Raw genomic sequence first — 23,843 nt, 5'->3', positions numbered from 1 at the left:
ATGCAGCTTTAATTTGCATAAAAATTTTACTTTTCTTTTGCTAAATGGATGTCTTTACAAATTAACTTCTATATTCGTATATTTTTCTTCTGGCAAAAAATACAAAGTTGCAGATTTTTGCAGATATGAGCTTGAAACCTATGTAATAGGGTTTTCTGATACGCTGAATCTAACGGTGTGATTTTCATTAAAATTCTTTCACTTGTAGGGGCCCCTCTTTAAAAAAAACTGTAGCGTAAAGAGCGAGGTATTGACTTGGGGGAGAACCCCCTCACATACGTTATAATTTCTGTTCGTTTTAAGTTCTAATATTCCTTCTTACATTTCAGTTGAAAAAACTTGTTTTTTATTTAATTTCTGATCGTTTTTTAAGTAATGCTTGGAAATCCGTCGCCCCCTTCATAGAAATGTCCCTTCTTCAGAGTAACCCCCTCCTCTATCCCCCCCCCTCCAGAAAAAATCCTTCCTGAAAATGGTTGTATACTTCCTAATAACCAATAAATAATGCTGGCAAGTCCGGCGCCCCCTTCATGGCAATTTCCCTTCCCCCATGAAAACTTCCTTCATGAACAGATCCTCCACCATAACCACCGACCCATCCTTCCCTCCCACTACCAGAAAAAAACCTCCTGAAAACTTCTGTATACTTCCCAATAACCAATACTATATGTTAACATTGGGTAAAGTTCATAACTTTTAGCCCTCCCTCTGGGAACTTCGGTGGATTAAATCATCCTAAAAGACATATTTATCATATTTTTGACCATGCTGAACAAAATGGCCATCTCAAAATTTTTATCGGGTGACTTTGGGAAAAAAATAAGCGTCGGAGGGAACCTAGTTGCCCTCCATTTTTTTGGTCACTTAAAATTAGAACTATAACTTTAAGCTTCCATTCCAATGAGCCTTACCGCAAAAGTATTGGCCCGTTGCTTTAGTACGATCACCCCTGGGGGAAAAAAAACAAAAACAAACAAACAAATAAACACGCATTTGTTATCTTTCTTCTGGCAAAAAATGTAAAAATCCAAACTTTTGTAGATAGAAGCTTGAAACCTCTACAGTAGGGTTCTCTGATACGCTGAATATGATAGCGTGATTTTCATTAGGGTTCTATAATTTTTAGGGGGTCTTTCCCCCCTTTTTTGAAAATCAGCCAAATTTTCTCAGGTTCATAACTTTTGATGGGTAGCACTAAACTTGACGAAAGTTATATATTTGAAATCAGCATTGAACTCTAATTCTTTTGATATATCTATTGGTATCAAAAACCCGTTTTCTAGAGTTTCGGTTACCATTGAGCCGGGTCGCTCCTTACTTACAGTTCGTTACCACGAACTGTTTGATTAATGATACAGGTTTCAACAACTTGAAAAAAATCACTTGACCTGAAAATATTGCGATTAAGTTTAGTTTAAGCATAAGATTTCTTTTTTTTTAGTGAAAAAGAGTGCAAGCATGTGTCATCATGCTATTGAAAATTTAGAGTTTTTAATTAAAAGCTTTTTAGATAAGTTCAGAGTGATTCCAGAACATCCTTAAATTTCTCAATTATTTGAGACTATCCAAGGAGGCTGTCGGTTGACAGGCATAAGAAAAAGTAGCGTAGACTCTTCTGTAAGGACCTGAAAAATGGAATATTCCCTTACGGTACCTTAAAAAGTTGTAATGTCCCTTACCCCTTTGGCGAAAGGTTTTTCGCCAAAAACCTTCGAAAAAGTTTTGTATTACATTCTCGATGAATTATTTTTTTAAAACCCGTGTAGCCTTGGATTTTACCCCATATCTTTACTTTCTCCAGTCCATGTCTAGTCCGCGTGTGAAAACTAATATATCCAAAATCTTGTACATCAAGACAATATTTTCCATTTCTTGCGTCCCCCCCCCCCGATATCCACCGCAGGTTAAAAATTTAAACAAAACAAGTATATTTACAAATGTAAAAACAAAATGGCTAAAAAAAAAAAAAATTATGTTTTACTTTTTACCGAAACACTTCCTTGCAACAGAAGGGAACGAACTTAGGCCCGAAAGTTTCTAAGCGCGGCTCTATCCACAACACCGTTACAAGGTATTGATTTCGTTATTCATAATATGTATGATATAGATGTACCTTGTATATGAGGGAAAATGACGTCATATCCCCGAGAAATTCCTATCCTAGAAGTTCCATATCCTAGAGGAATTTCAACTGAGCAGGATATATAATTATTCTATTAAATCAACTTCATAATTTAGTTTACGGATAGTTTGTGATTTAATAGGAAATTTGCAACTGGAAAAGAGATATAAGTAAGTAAGTAAGTTTATTTGTAACACGCAATATAAAATAAATGCGGATTAAAAAAAAAAAAATAAAATATTATCCACAAGGAAATAATAAGGAAATACGATTGTCCCAGTACTCTGAAGTAAAAGTACTCCAAAGAAAACTATAACATTTTGAGTAGTGTCGCGTGATTGTTTTCAAATTAGTAATTAGCGGGATGGAGAAGCTCATTAGGGTGGAATCTCACTAAATATAAAATATGAGATAAGAAACACAACTTTTTTGAAGGTAGAGTTTACAGACATGCTAAACTATTTGAATAATATTTATCCGAATTTAGTTTTTTTTTATTTTTAGGGGCTGTTAAAGTCCCTCAAAATTTCATGCATATTTAATTTCAAACTATAAATTAAGAAAGCTGAACACTCAATTTCACTATATATGTTACTTTTTACTAAAGATATTGTGCTGAATATCATTTGTATTGAAGCCAAATTACATCTTAGACCCTGGGGAAGCTAGGATTTTTTCTTCTTTTTAATAGTTACGTCATAGTGGCGTTTCCTGCGATATTTTTATTGAGATAGTTTAGGCCCCACAACTTCCTAAAATTGAGCACTCTGATTTTGAATTTTTACAGCTAATAATTAGATACCTAGAGACTCTAAATAACACAGTATAAAGATATAGCAGTAAGTTTACCGCAGATAATTTCTGGCTCTTCATTGTCGGTGCGAACAAAGAGCTCCTCCCCTATAATTTATATACTGTGCTAAATAATTAGAGGGTAATAATTACAGCTAATAATTGAGGTGTCAAGTTTTAATCATACAACTATGCATTGAAACATTTTTAAAATGCCACTCCTCAGATCTTATTTGTAAAGTTAATATTGTTGTAAGATATTTTTGATTATGAGATGAGTACCGGAATTTATATAAGCTTATCATCATCATCAGGATGATTAATGCTGGTGTTTCAGTTAGTTAAAATCAGCAGTATTCTTCATCATTACCAGAAAACTGGCCAATAGGTAGGCTGATCCCTAATACCCTCGCTGGGACCTATGTATAAATTTTCAAAATTTTGTGTCATGGGGCCCAAATAGTAGCTGTAAAAGAGTGTATGCAAGGGGCCCAAAAGAAAACATACAGTACTCACTCTTCACGAATATAATACATAGCTAAATCGGGCATTTGACAGATTTGTTTGATCTTCCAAATAAAGAAATACGCGTACTGAACTTATAAAATAATTTCTTAGAGAGTTGTGCACGAGTGATTTTTTTCTTGGCCAAAAATTTATCCATTTTTGCTGCAAGTAATTATTTATTTACTTATAATTTTTTCATTCTCATTATTCATTATTTCATTTTCATTTCATTATTTTCATTTTCATTATTTCATTTCAGAATTTCATTTTCATTATTAAATTTTTTCATATAATTTAATATTTTATTTATAAAAGTAATTATTTTAGGGCCCGTCGTTTCCGTCTATGCATCCAATGATAGCAAAATGGATCCCACCCAATGAGCGTAGCACTATTTCGGCCATTGTTTACGGAGGTATTTATTCTTTACGTTGTATATCAAAATAATTTCAGTTTTTCACTTGATAGGATTAGGACTGTCTCGAGAATTATTCACAGGTCTATATAATATGTCGTTTATTTTGCTACATTATGGGTAAAAAGCCCATGTATATTCATTTTTTCAATTTTTTCTTTCAATCTCAGGAGTATCAGTGAGTGAATCAACTTATTCAACAAAACTCATGCTTATTTATCAGGCTCATACGTAGTGGGCTCTTCGGCCCTGCAAACTTTCAAAGTTTCCAAAAAAAGTTCTATCTTACCTATAATGTCTTATACGAGTATGATACCTCGTATTTTCCTCACAATTTTTTTTCTCTCTCTCTTTATGACATTTTATAAATATATATCTGCGTAGATGCCACATCTATATGCGTATTGCTTACGTACATTTTGTCATGCGTGTGAGCCAGAATCAGTGCATCAACCAACATGGCTGTCAAATATATTTTTAGACCCAATTTTGATTTTTCAAACAAGCTGTGGTTACAGCCTGGGCTTTCATACAAAAGATTTGTGAATTTAAGGTTCCTGTTAAAGCTATCTTGCTTTAATTTTTTCTTGGAGATTCATCTAACCTTCATTTTTACCGCAATAACTGCTAGGAAAAAAATCCACAGCAAATTTCAATTTTATAATTGGTAGTAGGAAAAAAATATATTTCAGCTATCGTTGGATATCAAAACTGTCTTCTTAAGTAGACCATTGAAGATGCATGGCTGCAGAAAAGCACAGGGAACACACACATGGAATATAACAGGGAACGCAAGTGTTATGACGTGAGATCTCACTGTAGAATACAGACCTTTAAAGTTTATAATAACAATTGTAACATGTTTATAATAACAGTGCCAGGAGCGCAGGCTTCGCCTTAGCCCCGGCACTCAGCAAGCTTCAGGCTTGTTCATATTTAATTCTCTAATCTTTATTAGCATAATTTAAGACAAATTGGTGTGAATTTAATTCCTCCTTCCTGTTAATGCGTCAAACAATCATCCATTTCATAGAATTCCTTTTCTTTTCAGACTCGATGTGATTCTTACAGTTGCTTCTCTTCTAAGTGCAGATTTCGTTGTCTATTATTTTCATTTGAGATTCGTAGTGATCCTTTTTGTCACATGCCTTCTAGCCTCGGATCTCGTTTGCGCTTCATTTTCGTATATTATTACATCAGATATTTTTCCATACCTCTTTCTGTAGCTGTTTGTTTCATCTAAAATTGTTTTCAAGAAAAAAAATTATACATACAAACATAAGTAAATACAGAGTTGCTCGTTTAAAGGGAGTATATATACTCATTATTCTTTAGTTTTAGTTCATGAGGTGTCAAATAAGCAATTTCAATTGAGTTAAGAAATTTTGGCGTCAATTCAATTCCTCCTTCTTGTTAATGTATCAAAGAATCATCTATTTTATAGGATTTTATTTTCTTTTGGGACTCGTTGCGATTCTCTCCGTTGCTTCTCTTATAACCGCCGTGATTTCATTTGCGATTTGATGTGTTCGTTGTATGCTGGTTGTATCATGTTTTCTAGCCATAGATATCTTTTGCACTTCATTTTTCCGCATCATTACCTCTGACCTTTTTAAATAAATTGCTTTAGTTGCTCGGATTCATCCAAAAAATTTGCTTATTGCTTTAGTACTTTAGTTGCTCGGATTCATCCAAAATAACGTGTAATTCTGCCTGATGTCATAGATACCAAAAAAACCTCTTTCACAGCTTTTCCCCTGTCGTCATATTTTTGCTTTAATGTATTATGCTTTATTTTATGCTGTAATATTTATTTTAATAATGTAATGTATTATGCTTTAAATAATGTGTAATTCTGCATGATGTCATAGATACCAAAAAAACCTCTTTCACAGCTTTTCCCCTGTCGTCATATTTTTGCTTTAATGTATTATGCTTTATTTTAATTTTTGCTTTATTTTATGCTGGTTGTCTCGTGTTTTCTAGCCATAAATATCTTTTGCACTTCATTTTTCCGCATCATTACCTCTGACCTTTTTAAATAAATTTACTTTAGTTGCTCGGATTCATCCAAAATAACGTGTAATTCTGCCTGATGTCATAGATACCAAAAAAACCTCTTTCACAGCTTTTCCCCTGTCGTCATATTTTTGCTTTAATGTATTATGCTTTATTTTAATTTTTGCTTTATTTTATGCTGGTTGTCTCGTGTTTTCTAGCCATAAATATCTTTTGCGCTTCATTTTTCCGCATCATTACCTCTGACCTTTTTAAATAAATTTACTTTAGTTGCTCGGATTCATCCAAAATAATGTGTAAATCTGCATGATGTCATAGATACCAAAAAAACCTTTTTCACAGCTTTTCTCCTTTCGTCATATTTTTGCTTTAATGTATTATGCTTTATTTTAATTTTTACTTTATTTTATGCTGGTTGTCTCATGTTTTCTAGCCATAGATATCTTTTGCGCTTCATTTTTCCGCATCATTACCTCTGACCTTTTTAAATAAATTTACTTTAGTTGCTCGGATTCATCCAAAATAACGTGTAATTCTGCCTGATGTCATAGATACCAAAAAAACCTCTTTCACAGCTTTTCCCCTGTCGTCATATTTTTGCTTTAATGTATTATGCTTTATTTTATGCTGTAATCTTTATTTTAATAATGTAATGTATTATGCTTTAAATAATGTGTAATTCTGCATGATGTCATAGATACCAAAAAAACCTCTTTCACAGCTTTTCCCCTGTCGTCATATTTTTGCTTTAATGTATTATGCTTTATTTTACTTTTGCTTTATTTATGCTGGTTGTCTCATGTTTTCTAGCCATAGATATCTTTTGCGCTTCATTTTTCCGCATCATTACCTCTGACCTTTTTAAATAAATTTACTTTAGTTGCTCGGATTCATCCAAAATAATGTGTAATTCTGCATGATGTCATAGATACCAAAAAAACCTCTTTCACAGCTTTTCCCCTGTCGTCATATTTTTGCTTTAATTAAGTTGCTATATGATTCAGTAACAATTAGGGATGTTCCTGTTCAGAGTTATTTGTCATTTTGTGTAATTTTGAACGTATGATACATACCAAATTTTAATTCCCTCTTCCTGTGTATCAAACATAGTCTCACACTCGCTAAACTTTCACGTTCCTTCATCCAATTGTAATTTTGATTCGCCTTCATTCCACGCAAGTACGCTAAACTACCACGTTTCATCATTCTGTCATAATTTAGCTTTGTCTCTAACTGCAGATTTGGTTGTACAATGTTTTCCTTTGCAATTCAGTGTAATTTTTGCTGTTGCTTGTTCCATGCCTTTTTCTTTAGCTGCTCAGAATTATTTATCATCTTGTGTAATTTTGGAACCGTCATAGATACTAAGAACGGTATGATCACACCTAGAAGAAAATGATACAATTTATTGTTTTGAAGTGTATATAAGTATGAAGTCACTTACGTGACTTTTTTTTCCAAAATTAAGGCTGTAAAAGATTTTCCTCAAAGTCGTGACCTATCTAGATCTTGTTTTCCCGCAAGAAAACCCCTGGCGGCCATTATTAAAAAAAAAAAAACTTCCGAGCTGTTATCAAGAATTTTTTTACATTCATACATCAAAAGTTGCTCGTTTAAAGATATAAGATGGGGTTGTTTATTTTCACTTGTTGCCACTTTTACAACGCCAATGGCAATCAAAACCAACAACGAACAAAGAAATGCGCTTAGTACGCTTAGAAATAAAATTCCCTTGAGAGTTGTACTCATATGTATCTTGTATACCGAAGATAGCATAGGAAACACAAACGTTCGGACGTCAAATGCCATTGTGGATTGCAGACCTTTTAAATGTATTAAATAAAAAAAAACAAGTTTTTTAAACTGAAAGTAAGGAGCGACATTAAAACTTAAAACGAACAGAAATTATTCCGTATATGAAAGGGGCTGTCCCCTCCTCAACGCCTCGCTCTTTACGCTAAAGTTTGACTCTGTCTCACAACTTTATTTTGTAAAACAATAAAAAAACTTTAGCGTAAAGAGCGAGGCGTTGAGGAGGGGACAGCCCCTTTCATATAAGGAATAATTTCTGTTCGTTTTAAGTTTTAATGTCGCTCCTTACTTTCAGTTTAAAAAACTTGTTTTTTTTTAATTTAATTTCTGATCGTTTTTTAGTTAATGCAGGGGATGTTTCCCCCCTCTTTAAAAAATCCAGTTTTAATGTCGCTCCTTACTTTCAGTTTAAAAAACTTGTTTTTTTTTTATTTAATTTCTGATCGTTTTTTAGTTAATGCAGGGGATGTTTCCCCCCTCTTAAAAAAATCGAGTAAATTTTCTCAGGCTCGTAGCCGTTGATGAGTAATACTAAACTTAATAAAATTTATATATTTAGAATCAGCATTATAAACACATTCTTTTGATAAATTTATTGGCATAAAAATTCCGTTTTTAAAAGTTTCGATTACTATTGAGCCGTATCGCTTGTTTTTTTATTGTTTTTTTTTATTACGTATATGTTATTACGTATATTAGGGGGTTCTCACCTTAGTCAATACCACGCCCTTTACGTTAAAAGTTAAAAAAAATTTTGATTCACAAACCCCTGAAACACCAAGGCCGTTTAATTAGAATAGATAGCTCTTTTTAAATCAATAAAAAAAAACTGTATCGTAAAGAGCGAGGTATTGACTTGGGGGAGAACCCCCTCACATACGTTATAATTTCTGTTCGTTTTAAGTTCTAATATTCCTTCTTACATTTCAGTTGAAAAAACTTGTTTTTTTTTATTTAATTTCTGATCGTTTTTTAAATAATGCTTGGAAATCCGGTGCCTCCTTCATAGAAATGTCCCTTACCCCAAAGAAACATCCTCCACGGAACTATTCTCCAGATTTACCCCCTCGTCTAGCCCCCCCCTCCAGAAAAAATCCTTCCTGAAAATGGTTGTATACTTCCCAATAACCAATAAATAATGTTGGCAAGTCCGGCGCCCCCTTCATGGCAATTTCCCTTCCCCCATGAAAACTTCCTTCATGAACAGATCCTCCAACATAACCACCGACCCCCCCTTCCCTCCCACCACGAGAAAAAAAAAACCTCCTGAAAACTTCTGTATACTTCCCAATAACAAATACTATATGTTAACATTGGATAAAGCTCATAACTTTTAGCCCTCCCTTTGGAAGCTTCGGGGGATTAAGTAACCCTAAAAGACATATTTATCATATTTTCGACCATGCTGAACAAAATGGCTATCTCAAAATTTTGATCGGGTGACTTTCGGAAAAAAATGAGTGTGTGAGGGGGCCGAGTTGCCCTCCATTTTTTGGTTACTTAAAAAGGGCACTAGAACTTTTAATTTCCATTCAAATGAGCCCACACACGATATTCTAGGACTACTGTGTCGATACTATCACCCCTGGGGAAAAAAAAACAAACAAACAAACAAATAAACACGCATCCGTGATCTTTCTTCTGGCAAAAAATGTAAAATTCCACATTTTTGTAGATAGGAGTTTGAAACCTCTACAGTACGGTTCTCTGATACGCTGAATATGATGGTGTGATTTTCATTAAGGTTCTATAACTTTTAGGGGGTCTTTCCCCCTTTTTTGAAAATCAGCCAAATTTTCTTAGGCGCTTAACTTTTGATGAGTAGCACTAAACTTGATTAAAGTTATATATTTGAAATCAGCATTGAAATCTGATTCTTTTGATATATCTATTGATATCAAAAACCCGTTTTCTAGAGTTTCGGTTACCATTGAGCCGGGTCGCTCCTTACTTACAGTTCGTTACCACGAACTGTTTGATAATAAAGAATAGCTTACAGGTCAGTTATTCATACTTGGTGCCGATTTTAAAACAGCAACGGCAATCCCCACCATCACAGCTACTTTTCATAAATTACTTGACGGCTTCAAATTGTGCATAGTTATCAAAGTTTGAAGTACACAAAAGAGCATCTGAAATTCAGTCTCTTTAGGTTTTTATGTTTTTTTTCTGTGCTAGTCGATAATTTTTTTACACATTCTAAACAAAAAATCAAAAAAATCTTCGAGTTGAATATTAGCAAATGTATTTTTAAATGTATTGCACTGATAAAACCAGCATAGTAGGAGCTAACAACTACTGGTGCCTCTGATTGTGCATTGTTATCCATCATTAATGAAATATTTCAAAATAAAACATCTATTGAGTTTAATTTCGAAAGAAGCAAAACCAGGGTTTAAATAGTCAAAACTAAAATTCGATTTAAAGCCAATTTTTTCTGGATCTGACCCGCAATTTTCTGAAAGTAAGCAGATCTCTCACTTTCTTTAAAACTCTTTTAGATTGTAAACAGTTAGGGCTTGGCTGGTCTGTAGATTATAACCTAATAAAATAAAAAAATCTATAGTACCCCTTGACAAAAAGTGGGTCGGTTAGCTAGCTGTAGCTAAATGTAGTCAGACCACAAAAAATATATATAAATTTAACTAACATTTTTGTTTAAGATTTTGTAACTTTCTTTATGGTTTTGGTGGGGAAAGTTAGATTTTGTTTATTGTTCTTTGTCTGAGACAAACATTGAACTTCCTTGTTTATCTATTTCCCCTCCGCATTGACCTTATTATTTCTTTCCTTTAGGTGCAGAGCTTGGTACAGTGTCAGGTCTCCTATTAACCGGTTTAATTATCGAAAACATTGGCTGGGAAGCTGTGTTTTATATTGAAGGCTGTTTTGGTGTTGTTTGGGCTGTGTTCTGGCTGTTACTAGTTCATGATAATCCTGACGAACATCCTAGAATCAGTGAAACAGAAAGAATACATATAACAAAAGAAATTTCAAAAGATGCGCATGTATCTAAGAAGGTAACGCATTTTGCTTTTTAAATCTTATAATTTATTCGTTTTAGAGATTACAAACGTTAAAAAAAGACATTAAAAAAGAATACATTAAAAAAGAATGTTTGATGTATTCTATGTATGCTTGACAGTTTTTTTTTATTCAATGTCACTGCAAGCGAAATATAGACCTTGGTGTAGTTTTGTAGGGTGAGAACAGACAAAGAACCCTTAAGAAATCCTCGATTCAATGTAGAAAAAAGAACCAGATGAATCTTTATAAAGGTATTGCGTCTAGTGAAGAGGCTGCACTCATATTCTCTTGGATACACTTCTAGATGCGCTAATACCTGTAGGAATACACTTCTCTTGATTTTCAAGCCAATATATTTCCCTTGTTGTTCAAGCCAAGGGATGGTAAACTTTCTATATAGGGATTTTGGCCAAGGCAGTTCTGATACTGTACTTCTTGCTTTGACCAGACTGTATTTGTAGGAGTTGTGCGTTATTATAGTTTTTACTAAGGAACGTGATCGTCTCTTACTAGTTTGCTAGCTACCACTGCAACCCGAGGAATCTCAAACATGAATCACAACTAATTGGTGTACAGGGTGTTATACCCACTGCCGACCATTTGGTCTCACACGGTTTACAATGAGAATTTTAGCTAAAATAGCAGTAAATACGGATTTACAAGGCCCTCACATAAATTTTGGGTCTCACCCTTTCGAATCTTCGAATAAAATTAAAATGGCCCATATAATTCAGTTTTCTATAATTCTCTATTCAGTTTTCTATAATCCTTCTCTCTTTTTATATTGATGGCTAGACTGTTTACTCTTGATGGACGTGGAATCGATTCAAGAAAATCTAATGGAATAATTTCTTTAAATCCTATTGATAAACAAAACACTCAAAAGTTTCAAGGAGAATTATGCCAAGATAAATCACAGAAGGTTTAAACAAAGTGTCTTGTATAGTTTGGTAAGCAATTACTTTTCATCTAAAAAAATATTTACTAGTAGGACTGCGGAACTAATTTTAATGGTCTCCAACATTCATTAAACTGATTATTGGGAAAAAAAAACAGAAGACAAAAATTATTTCATTTTATTAACAGAAAGTAAAGACCAGTAATACTTAGTTTCTCGAGCATAAACAATATTGATGATGATAATGAATCAAATTTCTCTAAATCAAAAATTGTACTTTTTACATTTTCTTTTATCTTACTTTTATCTTATTTATTTCTGACATATATGAAATGTTAATATTAGAGTGTAACTGGAAATTAATTTCGCATATTGTTTCACACTTTCATGTCAGGAATTGTTAAAAAGTAAATATTTAGGTTTAACAGCATTGTTTAGGCTAGAAAAATGAAAGAAATAATGATTAATAGGTCATCCTCAGCAAAAGACCTAATATTACGTAGGTAAAGTTAAACTGAGAAACCCGAACAAATTGAGATTCCCCGTAGACGGAATGAGTTTGATCGGCTATGTTTATTGTACATGCTATAAGTTGTATAAAAACTTGTTCGGACTTCTGTCGAGCTCAGACACAAAATTGACACTGTAGTGTATTCTCTTTCGTGACAAACGGTTAAAACCTCTTTTACCATCCCCTCCTACACCCCCTCCCTCCTCTGAAGCAATTTGTTCTTTGAAGTTTCAAACGGATTCCTTAGTCGTGAGATAAATCTGAATAGAATTTTCAAACTGTAACTTAGGAAATACTCACATACGCAGAGAAAAGATACGTCCCTTTTAGTCGAATTATCCATCCATCTGTGCCCCCGAAAGAGCCTGCAACTTACGTACAAAAAGGAATATGCTCTCAATGCTTTACTTTCTACCAAGCGAAAGAAAGATCGGGTGCAAAATCATGACACCAAACTGAGAGCCCACTGTTTTACCCCCAGAACATGCCCTGTTCGGTACTCCCTGTCACATCTTGGTTGTATTGATGTGCATAAATTTATTTGTTTTCTCTCGTTAACAGATTTTCTCTAGAGGTATCTACATTACCAATTATGTAGACAGATAAAGCATGTGTGTGCTGAAAGTTACCTAAATTTAATGTATGTATTAACTACGTAAGGTTTTCTTCTGTCCCCCCCCCCCCAAAAAAAAACAATATTAAGATCGCTTAGAATAGTTTTTGTTTGGCCTTATTAAGCTAAGAATTTCTATCGCATAAGCTTGTTTGACATGATAAACTAATGTAAAAAGAAACATGTTTTGGATCGTATCTCTAATTTTTTTGTAGCCCTTTTTATGTAGCCCTAATTTGTTCTGAATCAAGCGTTCCATTTAACTCGGAAAATTTTTAGCTACACATAGTCTCAAATTATTTTTCGCAATAATAGTTCAAAAAAGATATGGTACTTGTTAATCATTCAGAACACACTGAAGAGTTTTGATCTGTGGATCTGTAAAAATTGGTTTCATAATTCATAGCCACAAGACTTCTTTAGTTTGACAGAATGCATTGGAATTATATAATTTGGGCTATATATTATGAAGTTAGGATAAAAGTTTTTACTTCATAATAGTCAGAATAACTGCAGATAACACATTTTGCATGCAAACCCGCTATACTCCACTCCTTCCCGCTAATTTGCAAATATACAGCCCAAATTATAGAAGTCCAATGCATTCTGTCACTCGTCTTTGTGGCTGTGAAACGGGTTTTCTCAGATCTTGCATTCAGGTTAAAATTCTTGACTGTGTTCTGAATAATTAACAAGTACCAAAGATTTTTTCGCCTACTCTTAAACCTTGTTAATAAAATTGTCAGGAAGAATTGTGGCCTGCAATCCCCTAAAATACAATAAAATTTTCTTTTTAGGCTTTGCCTATACCATGGCAGTCCATTCTGACATCGATGCCATTTTATGCAATTTTGATAGCAAATATTGGTCATAATTGGGGATTCCTTATTCTTCTTGTTGACCTGCCAGTATACCTCAAGACTATTTTTGGGTTTGACATCAAAAGTGTAAGTTTTTTCGATTTTTTATTCTTCTCTGCTTCAAAAAATAAAAGTTGCAGAAAGATATATGTTAAATCCGTTTTCTTTTTTGTCATTTAACTGCTTTACAGGAGCTTTGGTTGGAAATATTCGGGGTAGATACAAGTTGTAGGGGTAGGTAACACAATTCTGGGGCTGCTAGCACACCTGAGGATATCTGGTATTTCGTGTACCTGCCAGCGTATATTTTAAGTTTTTTTTTCGTTTGACACGATAAGGGCCATTTTTTTCTTCCTCGCTGCTTAAAATAAAATTAAAATTGTAGAATTAACAGGTGTTTTAGTCCCTTTGTGCGCTTTTGTCATTAAACTGCCTTCCAGGAATCGAGGAAGGAATTTTTTGGATTAATAAAGGTGAGTGGGGGGGGGGGGTATAATAGGTGCGGCGGTTAATGCTACTACCTTGATAGGTAGTGGCATTGTAATGTACACATAAAAGGGATCGATATTAAATAAAGTGTGATCAATTTAGTTGTGTGAATTATTTCATCTTCATTCCACACATGTTTATTTCCTTATTTTTATACGTATATGTATTTTTTTATAGTTCATTAACAGTAAAAGGGCTTGTATAATTTGGGAGCATAATTCCAAGTTTCGGGGAATAATGGGATATAGACTTTCTTAATATATAGTAGCAGTAGGAAACTTTGGATTAAAGGGAATTATATAGATTAGAATATAATCTAATATTTTGTACCAACACTTTATTTCTTATTTATTCTATTCAAATTTCTTCTCAATATTATTATCCTATTATGTAGTTAATTAAGAAAATTAGGGCTAAACGTTCATAAACGTTCTAGGTTATGGACTAAACGTTCTAGGTTAAGGAACTAGAAAACGAGTTCAACAATTTTCAAAGTTTTAGAGTTAATTCATTCAAGCATATATAAGTAGCATCTTGGTTATAGAACGAAAGTTGTTTTTTAGGAAATGAATAGTTAATTTACTACCCAATAAACCCAATTTAAGATTCAATGAAAACAATTTGAAGTGCCAATAAAAATTCAAATATGTCTGATATTTGGTAGTGATTCAAGTGAGGAAAACGAACACAATATTTAAATTTGTAAAACAAGAACTTAAAATAAAGTATATAATTTTAACTGATGTAATTAGCATGCTATAACTATCATATGCTAATGGTCAAACTGGTATCATAACTATGAGTCACGAGGGCATTTAAATGCTTATATTCAAGGGTGTATTCCAAAACTCACCTTACTAAGTACTGGATTTATTTATGTCTTATTATCTATTTATTTATTTCTTATTACCCTTTAGATAAATTATATTTAAGAGTTAGAACATGTCTGGATGTCGAACAGCAGCAGACGAAATCTAATATAGGTTAAACCCAAGGTCTTTAGAAAGTATTATTGGACTTGGTTATATTTGCTTTTGCGAAAAATGACGGTCTTATTTATTTACTTTATTTATTGATTTACTTTTATTTCTTTTATTTATTTATTCCTAATTTATTTACTGTACTAACATAACGAAACCCCCTTCAAATGCCATGGCGTGATACGGAGGAGGGATAATCAAACAAATTCACTAAAAGCGATAATTTAAGGCAACCTTAGAAGAGAATCAAAAACAATAAAAAGCATAACTACAATATCATGTGTCCTGCTACCACTAGCTTGACACTCAGCTTCTTCCTCACAGGGGCGGATCCAGGATTTTTTAGAGGGGGTGCAAAATAGGTTGATCCGATAAAAAAATAGGGAGGGGGCACAAAAAAGGTTGATCCGATAAACTTGCGTTAGGAGCAAGTTTAATTAACGCAAACTTGCGTTAGTTAAGTAAATTACACTACTTTAGACTACGCTAGGGGGGGGGCTCACCCCTTGGATCCGCCACTGCTTGCTCAATACACATAAATCAATATAAGAATATTAATATTAATGATTTAATACCATTTAGTATTATCAATTGTACATCCTATTATATATTCCCATTCACTAATCTTTCTTTAAAAACTTGAAGATGCCGTACTAGAGACTATATGCTGCAAGACGTCAAATTCCACTATTTTAATATGCCCCCGTTTGCATTTTTTTTTTAATTCAAAGTTTTATTTATTCTACTTGCCATCCATAGGAAATTTAACTTATTTCTACTTTCCTATTGTAATTTCAACCAAATTTGGTGTCTAGCGATGCTCAGCTTCTTGTAAAAAAATGCACAAAGTTTTGCAATCTAGAAGAAACAACACAACGTTGATTTTTATAATTTTAAACAGAAGCTCAATGCTCGTCTTCATTTCTTCACGAGTATAAATGGGAAAAAAATAGTTTTCTATTTTGGAGAAAACAGTGATGAGGTAGCAACTGATGATCTTTCTAAACAAAGAGGTTTTTACCCACCCAGTTCGAAGATTATGATTTACTAGCTTAGATCGCTTGGAGATGTCCTTAAGAAAGACTATATACCCAGAATGGTTCTTATAAATAGCATAGATTACTCTTATGAGTCGCTCATATAATAGCTTAGAACAATGAAGATTCAACAAATGAAGACTTAAATATTATCGTTGTCTCTATGGACATTAAGGGTCCGAAAACGCTGCCAAAATGACTTGTGCTCTATTAAAAATCTTAAACTTGATGCAGATATTTTGCCACAAGTTTTCACTGGCTGTAAATCTTCGCATCTTGATTTTAAGTGCGTGCAGTAATTTTGATTATCGTGCCTTGTTTCTTTTCATCAAAAACTCTTTTTAAGTAGGTAATAAATTCCAAAGGAAATTTACCTGGCACTGTCCCTGGTCATAAAACGACAACAACTTAAAACCTTGAATTAAATTATTTAGCAGTACGAAGGTTATTTCAGGCTTCCATTTCATTTAAAAATGCATATTCATTTCATTCAAATTCATTTACAAATGCATAAGTAAATAAATGGAGAAATTATATACTATTTGAATATATAAATGAAACCGATCATATTACTTATTATAAATAAAGCTGTGGTGAATATCAAGAGATCAAGACTTACTTTAAAACCTAAAATTGTTAGATAATGAGATTAAAAAACCTATCTAACTACACTTAAAGTTTTGAATAAATTATAGTAAAAGTCTCTGAATCTCAAAAGATAACATGTGGTTTGCCTCATAAAGAAAAAGGCTATGAAAATAATTTTATCAGTCATTTTGCAAGATTCACAGGCGCTAAAAAACACTAAGGGCCTTGCCCTCGGTTTGACAAGTCCTTACATAAGTTTACATTTCAGAATGCCATCATCCTTGCTCTGCCATACTTTTTGTCATGGATCTCAACTTTGATATTATGTCCACTTGCTGATCTTTGTAAAAGAAGAAAATGGCTGTCCACTGTAGCAGTAAGAAAGATTTGGACTATAATTGGTAATTTGAACAATTTTATTTATTTTCAGTTTCAAGGTTATGTAACATTTGCTATTTGATTTTGGCATAGAATTTATTTTTGTTTAGAATATTTGGCTTGTAGAATTCCAAGTTTAATTAATTATTTTTATATATTGGCTTATTTCAAGCCTGAAAATAGAAGGAGGGTTTGTAGGTGAGGGGAAATAACCATACCGGATACTGGCCTGAAGGGTCCTTTCTTTTTCCCTGTGGCATAAAAGTGCACTCTGATTGTGTTTTGAACATCCAACCTTCGTTCAAAATCATCTATCTCCTATAGGTTAACCATGTGCAAACTGTGCTGCCCCCCCCCAAGAAAGACAGAACCTATTTTTTCGAAAAAGGGATGAAAGTAAAAACAAAAACTTTCTTGCACATATATTACATAGTTTTACCGAGTATTTCAAACTTTAGTATTTGCCAAAACGGTGCTAGGCATATCTTACCGGAAAATTCCCCCACTAATATTATCCCCCTCCCCACCCTCGGTAAGTTCTTCCTGCGAAAATCCACCAGAAACTCCCTCCCCCGGGGACAAAATTCCCGCCGGAAAAAATCCCCTTCCCTGAAAATACCTCCGGAAAATTACCCCCAGATATTAAAATGGACCGGATATCAAAAATGGTTCTAGGATTGGACTGGTTGCTCTCCAATCAGTTTTGAATTTTAAAAAAGGCCCTAGCGCCATCAATTATCAATCAAAAGAGCTTCCTCCAAAGTTTCTTTGACCAAGAGGGTGGGGAGGTTGAGTAAGGGAAAGCCCCCTCTCCTGTACGGAATACATTTTTCTCATTTTTGGGTTAAATGTTGCTTTTTGCTTTTACTTGATAGTACTTGTTACTGTTTGCTTCATAGCAGAAAAGACAGTCATGTTTCGTCATGATCGCCTTGTCAGCTAGGAGCTTCTAAGGATCGTTCGTTATTCCTAGATGGTAAAATTTTGCTATAGGGTGGTCTCAGAAGCCAACACATGTAGCTGAATAAATCAAAAGATGCTATTCACGTCCGTCATTTCCCATGAACTGCTTGGGAGATTGTTGAAACTTCCAAGGAATGTTGAATACAGTGTTGAATGTTGATACTTTTCTTCGTTATTCCTATTTGCATTAATTTTTTTTTGGCTACTCAATTTTATATTTGAGGAGAATTTTCCAGAGGGGAATTTGTGGAGGAAAATTTTCCACTGGGGAGGAAGATTTTCAGGGAGGACACATCAAACCTCTTCAAAACATAGGTTTTTGGTCAAGGGGGGGGGAGCTTGTAGCTGCTTCTATTAGCCCTTATGTGGGTTTCATAGATTAACTATATAACACTCTCAAACAAAGTGATATTGAGGACAGTAACAGGTTTAATAGTAATCAAACGGTTCGTGGTAAAGAATTGTGAATAGAGAGTAAGTCGGGCGAGTAGAAATCTAAACTCTATAAAACGGAATCCTGATGACCATAGATACATCACATGAATTGGCTTTTTATTTTGATTAAATAAAAAAAAGCAAGTTTTTTTAACTGAAAGTAAGGAGCGACTTAAAAACTTAAAACGAACAGAAATTATTCCGTATATGAAAGGGGCTGTCCGCTCCTCAACGCCTCGCTCTTTACGCTAAAGTTTTTCATTGTTTAAAAAAAATAGAGTTGTGAGAAAGTCAAACTTTACCGTAAAGAGCGAGGCGTTGAGGAGGGGACAGCCCCTTTAATATACGCAATAATTTCTGTTAGTTTTAAATTCTAATTTTGCTCTTTACTTTTGGTAAAAAAAAACTTGTTTTTTTTATTTAATTTTTTAACGCTTTTGAATTAATGCGGTTTTTGATTTTTGCTCACAGTACATGAATAATTAAAACCAAATTTGCATATCAATTTACTTTTATTTGGTTAAATGGCTTTCTCGAAACTTGTTTAATTTTATTTACGAACGTTTTTATTAATAATAAATATACGTAACTTACGAATTAACTTACGTAACGAACTTCTATATTCATATATTTTAGTACGTATATTAGGCGGTTCGCCCCCTAGTCAATACCTTGCTCTGTAAGCGAAAGTTCGAATTTTGTTCCAATTCTTTAAAAATGACCGCTTAATCACAAAGGCCGTTAATTAGAATAAATAGCTCTTATGAAAGTACTGAAAAACCTTTGGCTTAAAGAGCGAGGTATTGACTAGGGGGTGAACCCAATCATATATGTAATATTTTCTGTTCGTTAAAGTTTGATGTTGCTGCTGTTGCATTTGAAAAACTTGTTTATTTTTATTTAATTTGTGATCTTTTTTTAAATAATGCTGGGAAGTCCGGCGTCCCCTTCATAGCAATGTACCTTCCCCCACTAAAACTTCCTTCATTGAAAGATCCTCCCACATAACCCCCGCCCCCCCCCCCGACCAGGAAATATCTCCCCTGAAAACGTCTGTATACTTCCCAATAACCAATACTATATCTTAACATTGGGTGAAGTTCATAAATTTCAGTCCTCCCCCCGGGAACTTCGGAGGATTAAGTCATCCTAAAAGACATACTTTTATGTCTTTAAAAGACATAATATTTTGGAACATGTTGAACAAAATGGCTATCTCAAATTTTGATCAGGTGACTTTGGGGAAAAAATGAGCGTGGGAGGGGGCCTAGTTGTCCTCAATTTTTTTTTGGTCACTTAAAAAGGGCACTAGAACTTTTAATTTCCATTGCAATGAGCCCTCTCACGATATTCTAGGACCACTGGGTCGATACGATCACCCCTGGGGAAACACAAAAAAAAAACAAATAAACACGCACCCGTGATCTTTCTGCTGGCAAAAAATGCGAAATTCCACATTTTTGTAGATAGGAGCTTGAAACCTCTACAGTAGGGTTCTCTGTTACGCGGAATATGATGGTGTGATTTTCATTCCTCCTTTTTTCGAAAATCAGCCAAATTTTCTCAGGTGCGTAACTTTTGATGGGTAGGATTAAACTTGATGAAATCAGCATTAAAATCTGATTCTTTTGATGTATCTATTTGTATAAAAATACCTTTTTCTAGAGTTTCGGTTACCATTGAGCCGGGTCACTCCTTACTTCTAGTTCGTTACCACGGACTGTTTGATTCCAAATACATAAAATTGATCAAGTTTAATATTATCCATCAAAAGGTACGAGCCTGAGAATATTCGTCTGATTTTCAAAAAAAGGGGAAAACACCCCTCAAAGGTCAAGTGATCTCAATCAAAACTACATCATCAGATTTAGAATATCGGAGAGCCATATAGTAGATTTTCACACTCCTATCTACAAAAATATGGAACGTTCGTATTTTTTACCAGAAGAGAAATTACGAATGTGTGTTTTTTCTTGTTTTTTTTATTATTAATTTTCCCTAGGGGTGATCGTACCGAATCAATGGCCCTAGAAGACCGGGAGAGGCACATTTGAACGGAAATGAAACGTTATATTACCCTATTAATTGACAAAAAAGACTGGATGATAACAAACTCCACTCCCACACCTCTTTTTTACCTAGACATCCCATCAAAATTTTGAGATAGCCATTTGATTCAGCATAGTTGAAAGATCCAACAATGACATGACCCGCCCATAGTTCCAAGAAAAAGAGCAGTAAGTTATACTATTAGCCCATTGTTTCCATCTATTTCTTTTTAGAAAACATATGAAAATTTTATTTTTTTAGGGGGGAAATTTTCTGCAGTAAGAGATTTTAACGAGGAGGATTATTCAAGAAGAGGAAATTTTCAGGGGGAGATTTTACAGAGCAAACTTTACACAGGGAGGCGGGGAAGGGATAGTCCATCATGATTTGAAAAATCGTCAGAAATTAAATAAAGAAAACAAGTTTTTCTCACCGACTGTGAGGAGTAACATTAAAACTAAGTCGAATACAATTTACTATATATAACGGGGTCTGTACCCTCCTCAACCCATTACTTAGCTTATTTAAGTCAATCGTTTCAAATAGACGAGTCACAGGATGAAAGACTGATTTTTTCGATTATCGATAACAATCGGTTAAACTACATGGATGAAAAAAGTCAGTCTAATTGGTCATTTAAAGTTTAATAATTTGATCTGGGATTTGAGATAGACTTTAAGAATGCGCTATTCATAAGTTTAGGATACGAAGGCGCTACTGGTTGCTTTTCTTTGTATCCGTTTAGAATTAATTCTACTGTATTCCCCTATTTGATACGGTTTTATTATCCAGAAAGTAAAATCCTACTTTGTTTCAGGTCATTTAGGGCCAGCACTGTGTCTCTTTGTAATGGCTGGTGCCGGATGCAACATTCAAGTAATTATTGTAATGTTGATGTTGTCACAAGTTTTTGAAGCTGGAAATTACGGTGGTTGGCTTATAAATCACATAGACATAGCGCCAAGTTTTTCAGGTAATTTTTGCTTTTGTCAGTTTTCTTTTTACGAAATGAAAGGTACTGTTGTATTAGCTGGAACTCACGCGATATATTATATAGGGAAGATGTTTAAGAAACTAGTCAAAAGGGTTTCTTTCAATAGAGAATTGGATTGCAAACCGGGGCTTGTCATTGTGTTTACAATATTTAAACTTTTGTTCTTTGGGGTTTAGGGGGGAAAAGGTACCTAGGTTAGGTTAGGTTACATATTTAATATATGCTATGCTTTACCCTCACTCCCCTCCCCCCCTGATGTGCAAATATATAGCCAAAATTTGTTTCTGAACCATTATATTTTCATCCTATTTTGTTTTATTTCATTAGCATTAACCAAGCTTCACTTTTTGCGTGGGTTCCAGCTAATACAACAGTAGCAAATAAAATTCTAACAAGTTTTCGACTTTTCAAATCACCTTAATCAAAAACCTTAAGGTATATGCTCCCTCTTAATGAAGCGATTTTGCGACAAGCCTGCAGCTGAATCTTGCGCGAAAAGGATGAAATAGTTATAACATTGGATTTATTAATTTCATATCTATCCATTCACCGAGCCCAAAGTATGGTATTAATTATTTATTTTTCTGAGGGATGGATGTAAATTTGCTACCAATTCTCAACGTGTTCTTAATCTAAAAAACACAGCACACTAAATTTCAAAAATAAAAATTGGTAGATGAATAGAACTAATTCTCATCTGTGGGAAAAGAGTAAGACAAAAATAAAAGGTCATTTTTTTATAAATAAAAAAATGTAGAAGATTAGAACACCAAAACTTTCTCAGGTAACAGAAACCTTCAAAAATGACCTGACATTGTAACTTAATTTAAATGTCTGATCGATTAATACACTTTGTTTATTATCTTTGAATACGGAAACAATAACATAAAAAATCTTGGGAAGGGAACCAGATGGCTTAGCCAATTGAACTCAACATAATTTCTCTTCTTATACATTCGTTTTTCTTAAATTTCCATATTAAATTTCCTTATTTAAAGATTTAAATATTAAACTATATAATAAATACATATGGTCAAAATATACCTTTTGACGAGTGGTGTTACTTCATGATCTAAGAGGGAGCAAAATATTTTTTTTTTTTATCTAGAGGAACAATTTTGTTTTCTCCTTCAACTTTTACAATGAAAATTCTGAAAAGGGTATAATTCAATCTTACAATTCAAGCAATATAACCCTTCGTCAGTTTGTTTTTTTCTTACTGACTCGATTTTATTGTTTCTTATATCGAAATTCTAAGAGATTGCAACCTTGCAAACGTGGAATGTTTGGATTCGCTTGGAAAATACCCCAAGAAACGATTTGGAATTGCCTCTTACTTTTAAATGTCTAGTCAATTAATACTAAATTCTAAACTGAGATTTTTGGGAGGGGACTTCTTGCTGTCCGGTTCTAAGCCGGCTTAAGCACTTCGGTGTAGGCTTGAGAAGATATGTGATCCCCCTCCTGCACTGGTATCCGGGATAATTGCTTTTCCTGAGACGAAAATAATTTCAATGATTTAAAGAACATGAAAATTGGAACTTGGAACGTTACGACGTTAAAAAATGACAATCGTGTCGACATTTTGACTGACGAATTCAGACGATTCGAACTAAATTTATTAGGAGTTTCAGAAAGTTATATCCCAGGGGTAGGAAGCATGGAATTAGGTGATATAGAATCTGTTTACTCAGGCAGGAAGGATGGGGTACATAGACAGGGAGTAAGGCTCATGATGAATAAGAAAACTGCTAAGTCTTGTTTAGGCTGGGAAGGTATTAACAATAGAATACTAATTGCTCAGTTTATGAACTAAAAACTAAAAAGTTCAGTGACTTAACTAAAAAGTTCAGGGTATCAGTTATAGTAGTATACGCCCCTGTAGAACCGACTGACGGTGATACTAGTGACTCAGATGAATTTTACTTACAGTTACAGGAGCAAATAGATAGGGTCCCAGGTAGACATGTGATTTTATTACTGGGAGATTTTAACGCCCAGGTCGGTAGAAATAAGGATAGATGGTATCCTAGCCTAGGTAAATTTTGTGTAGGAAACAAAAACAGTAATGGATACAGACTTTTGCAATTTTGTAGTTACAACAATCTAGTTATAACCAATACGGTGTTTGGTCATAAAATGGCTCATAAGTTAACATGGTATTCACGTGATGGTAAGACAGCAAACCTTATTGATTATGTTATAGTAAACCGAATACTGGCAGGATCAATACAAGATACTAGGGTATATAGGAGTGCCGTTATTGATGTTAAAAGTAAAGATCACCATCTAGTAGTGTCAAGGGTTAACTTAAAGCTGAAATATCGGAAGGGTAACAATCTCCCGGGAAGTTA

The 23,843-nt window shown here is 33.9% G+C and overlaps 1 protein-coding gene across 1 annotated transcript in view; it reads left to right on the top strand.

The window, feature by feature from the left end:
- LOC148956837 (putative inorganic phosphate cotransporter) overlaps nucleotides 1-23,843 on the top strand; it is a 64,661-nt gene that overhangs the window by 31,984 nt on the left and 8,834 nt on the right. The window contains exons 5-9 of the mRNA XM_089096556.1: nucleotides 3,749-3,836; nucleotides 10,464-10,687; nucleotides 13,514-13,663; nucleotides 16,939-17,071; nucleotides 21,313-21,468. Coding sequence (XP_088952682.1) covers nucleotides 3,749-3,836; nucleotides 10,464-10,687; nucleotides 13,514-13,663; nucleotides 16,939-17,071; nucleotides 21,313-21,468 — 751 coding nt within the window. The remainder of the gene's footprint in view (nucleotides 1-3,748; nucleotides 3,837-10,463; nucleotides 10,688-13,513; nucleotides 13,664-16,938; nucleotides 17,072-21,312; nucleotides 21,469-23,843) is intronic.

This window comes from Artemia sp. Qi Xiang Cuo, chromosome 1, assembly GCF_049724085.1.
Source record: "Artemia sp. Qi Xiang Cuo chromosome 1, ASM4972408v1, whole genome shotgun sequence".
NCBI classification, from domain to species: Eukaryota; Metazoa; Arthropoda; class Branchiopoda; order Anostraca; family Artemiidae; genus Artemia; species Artemia sp. Qi Xiang Cuo.
The sequence above is the reverse complement of the archived record's forward strand: the minus strand, read 5'-3'. Positions and strand labels throughout refer to the sequence as shown.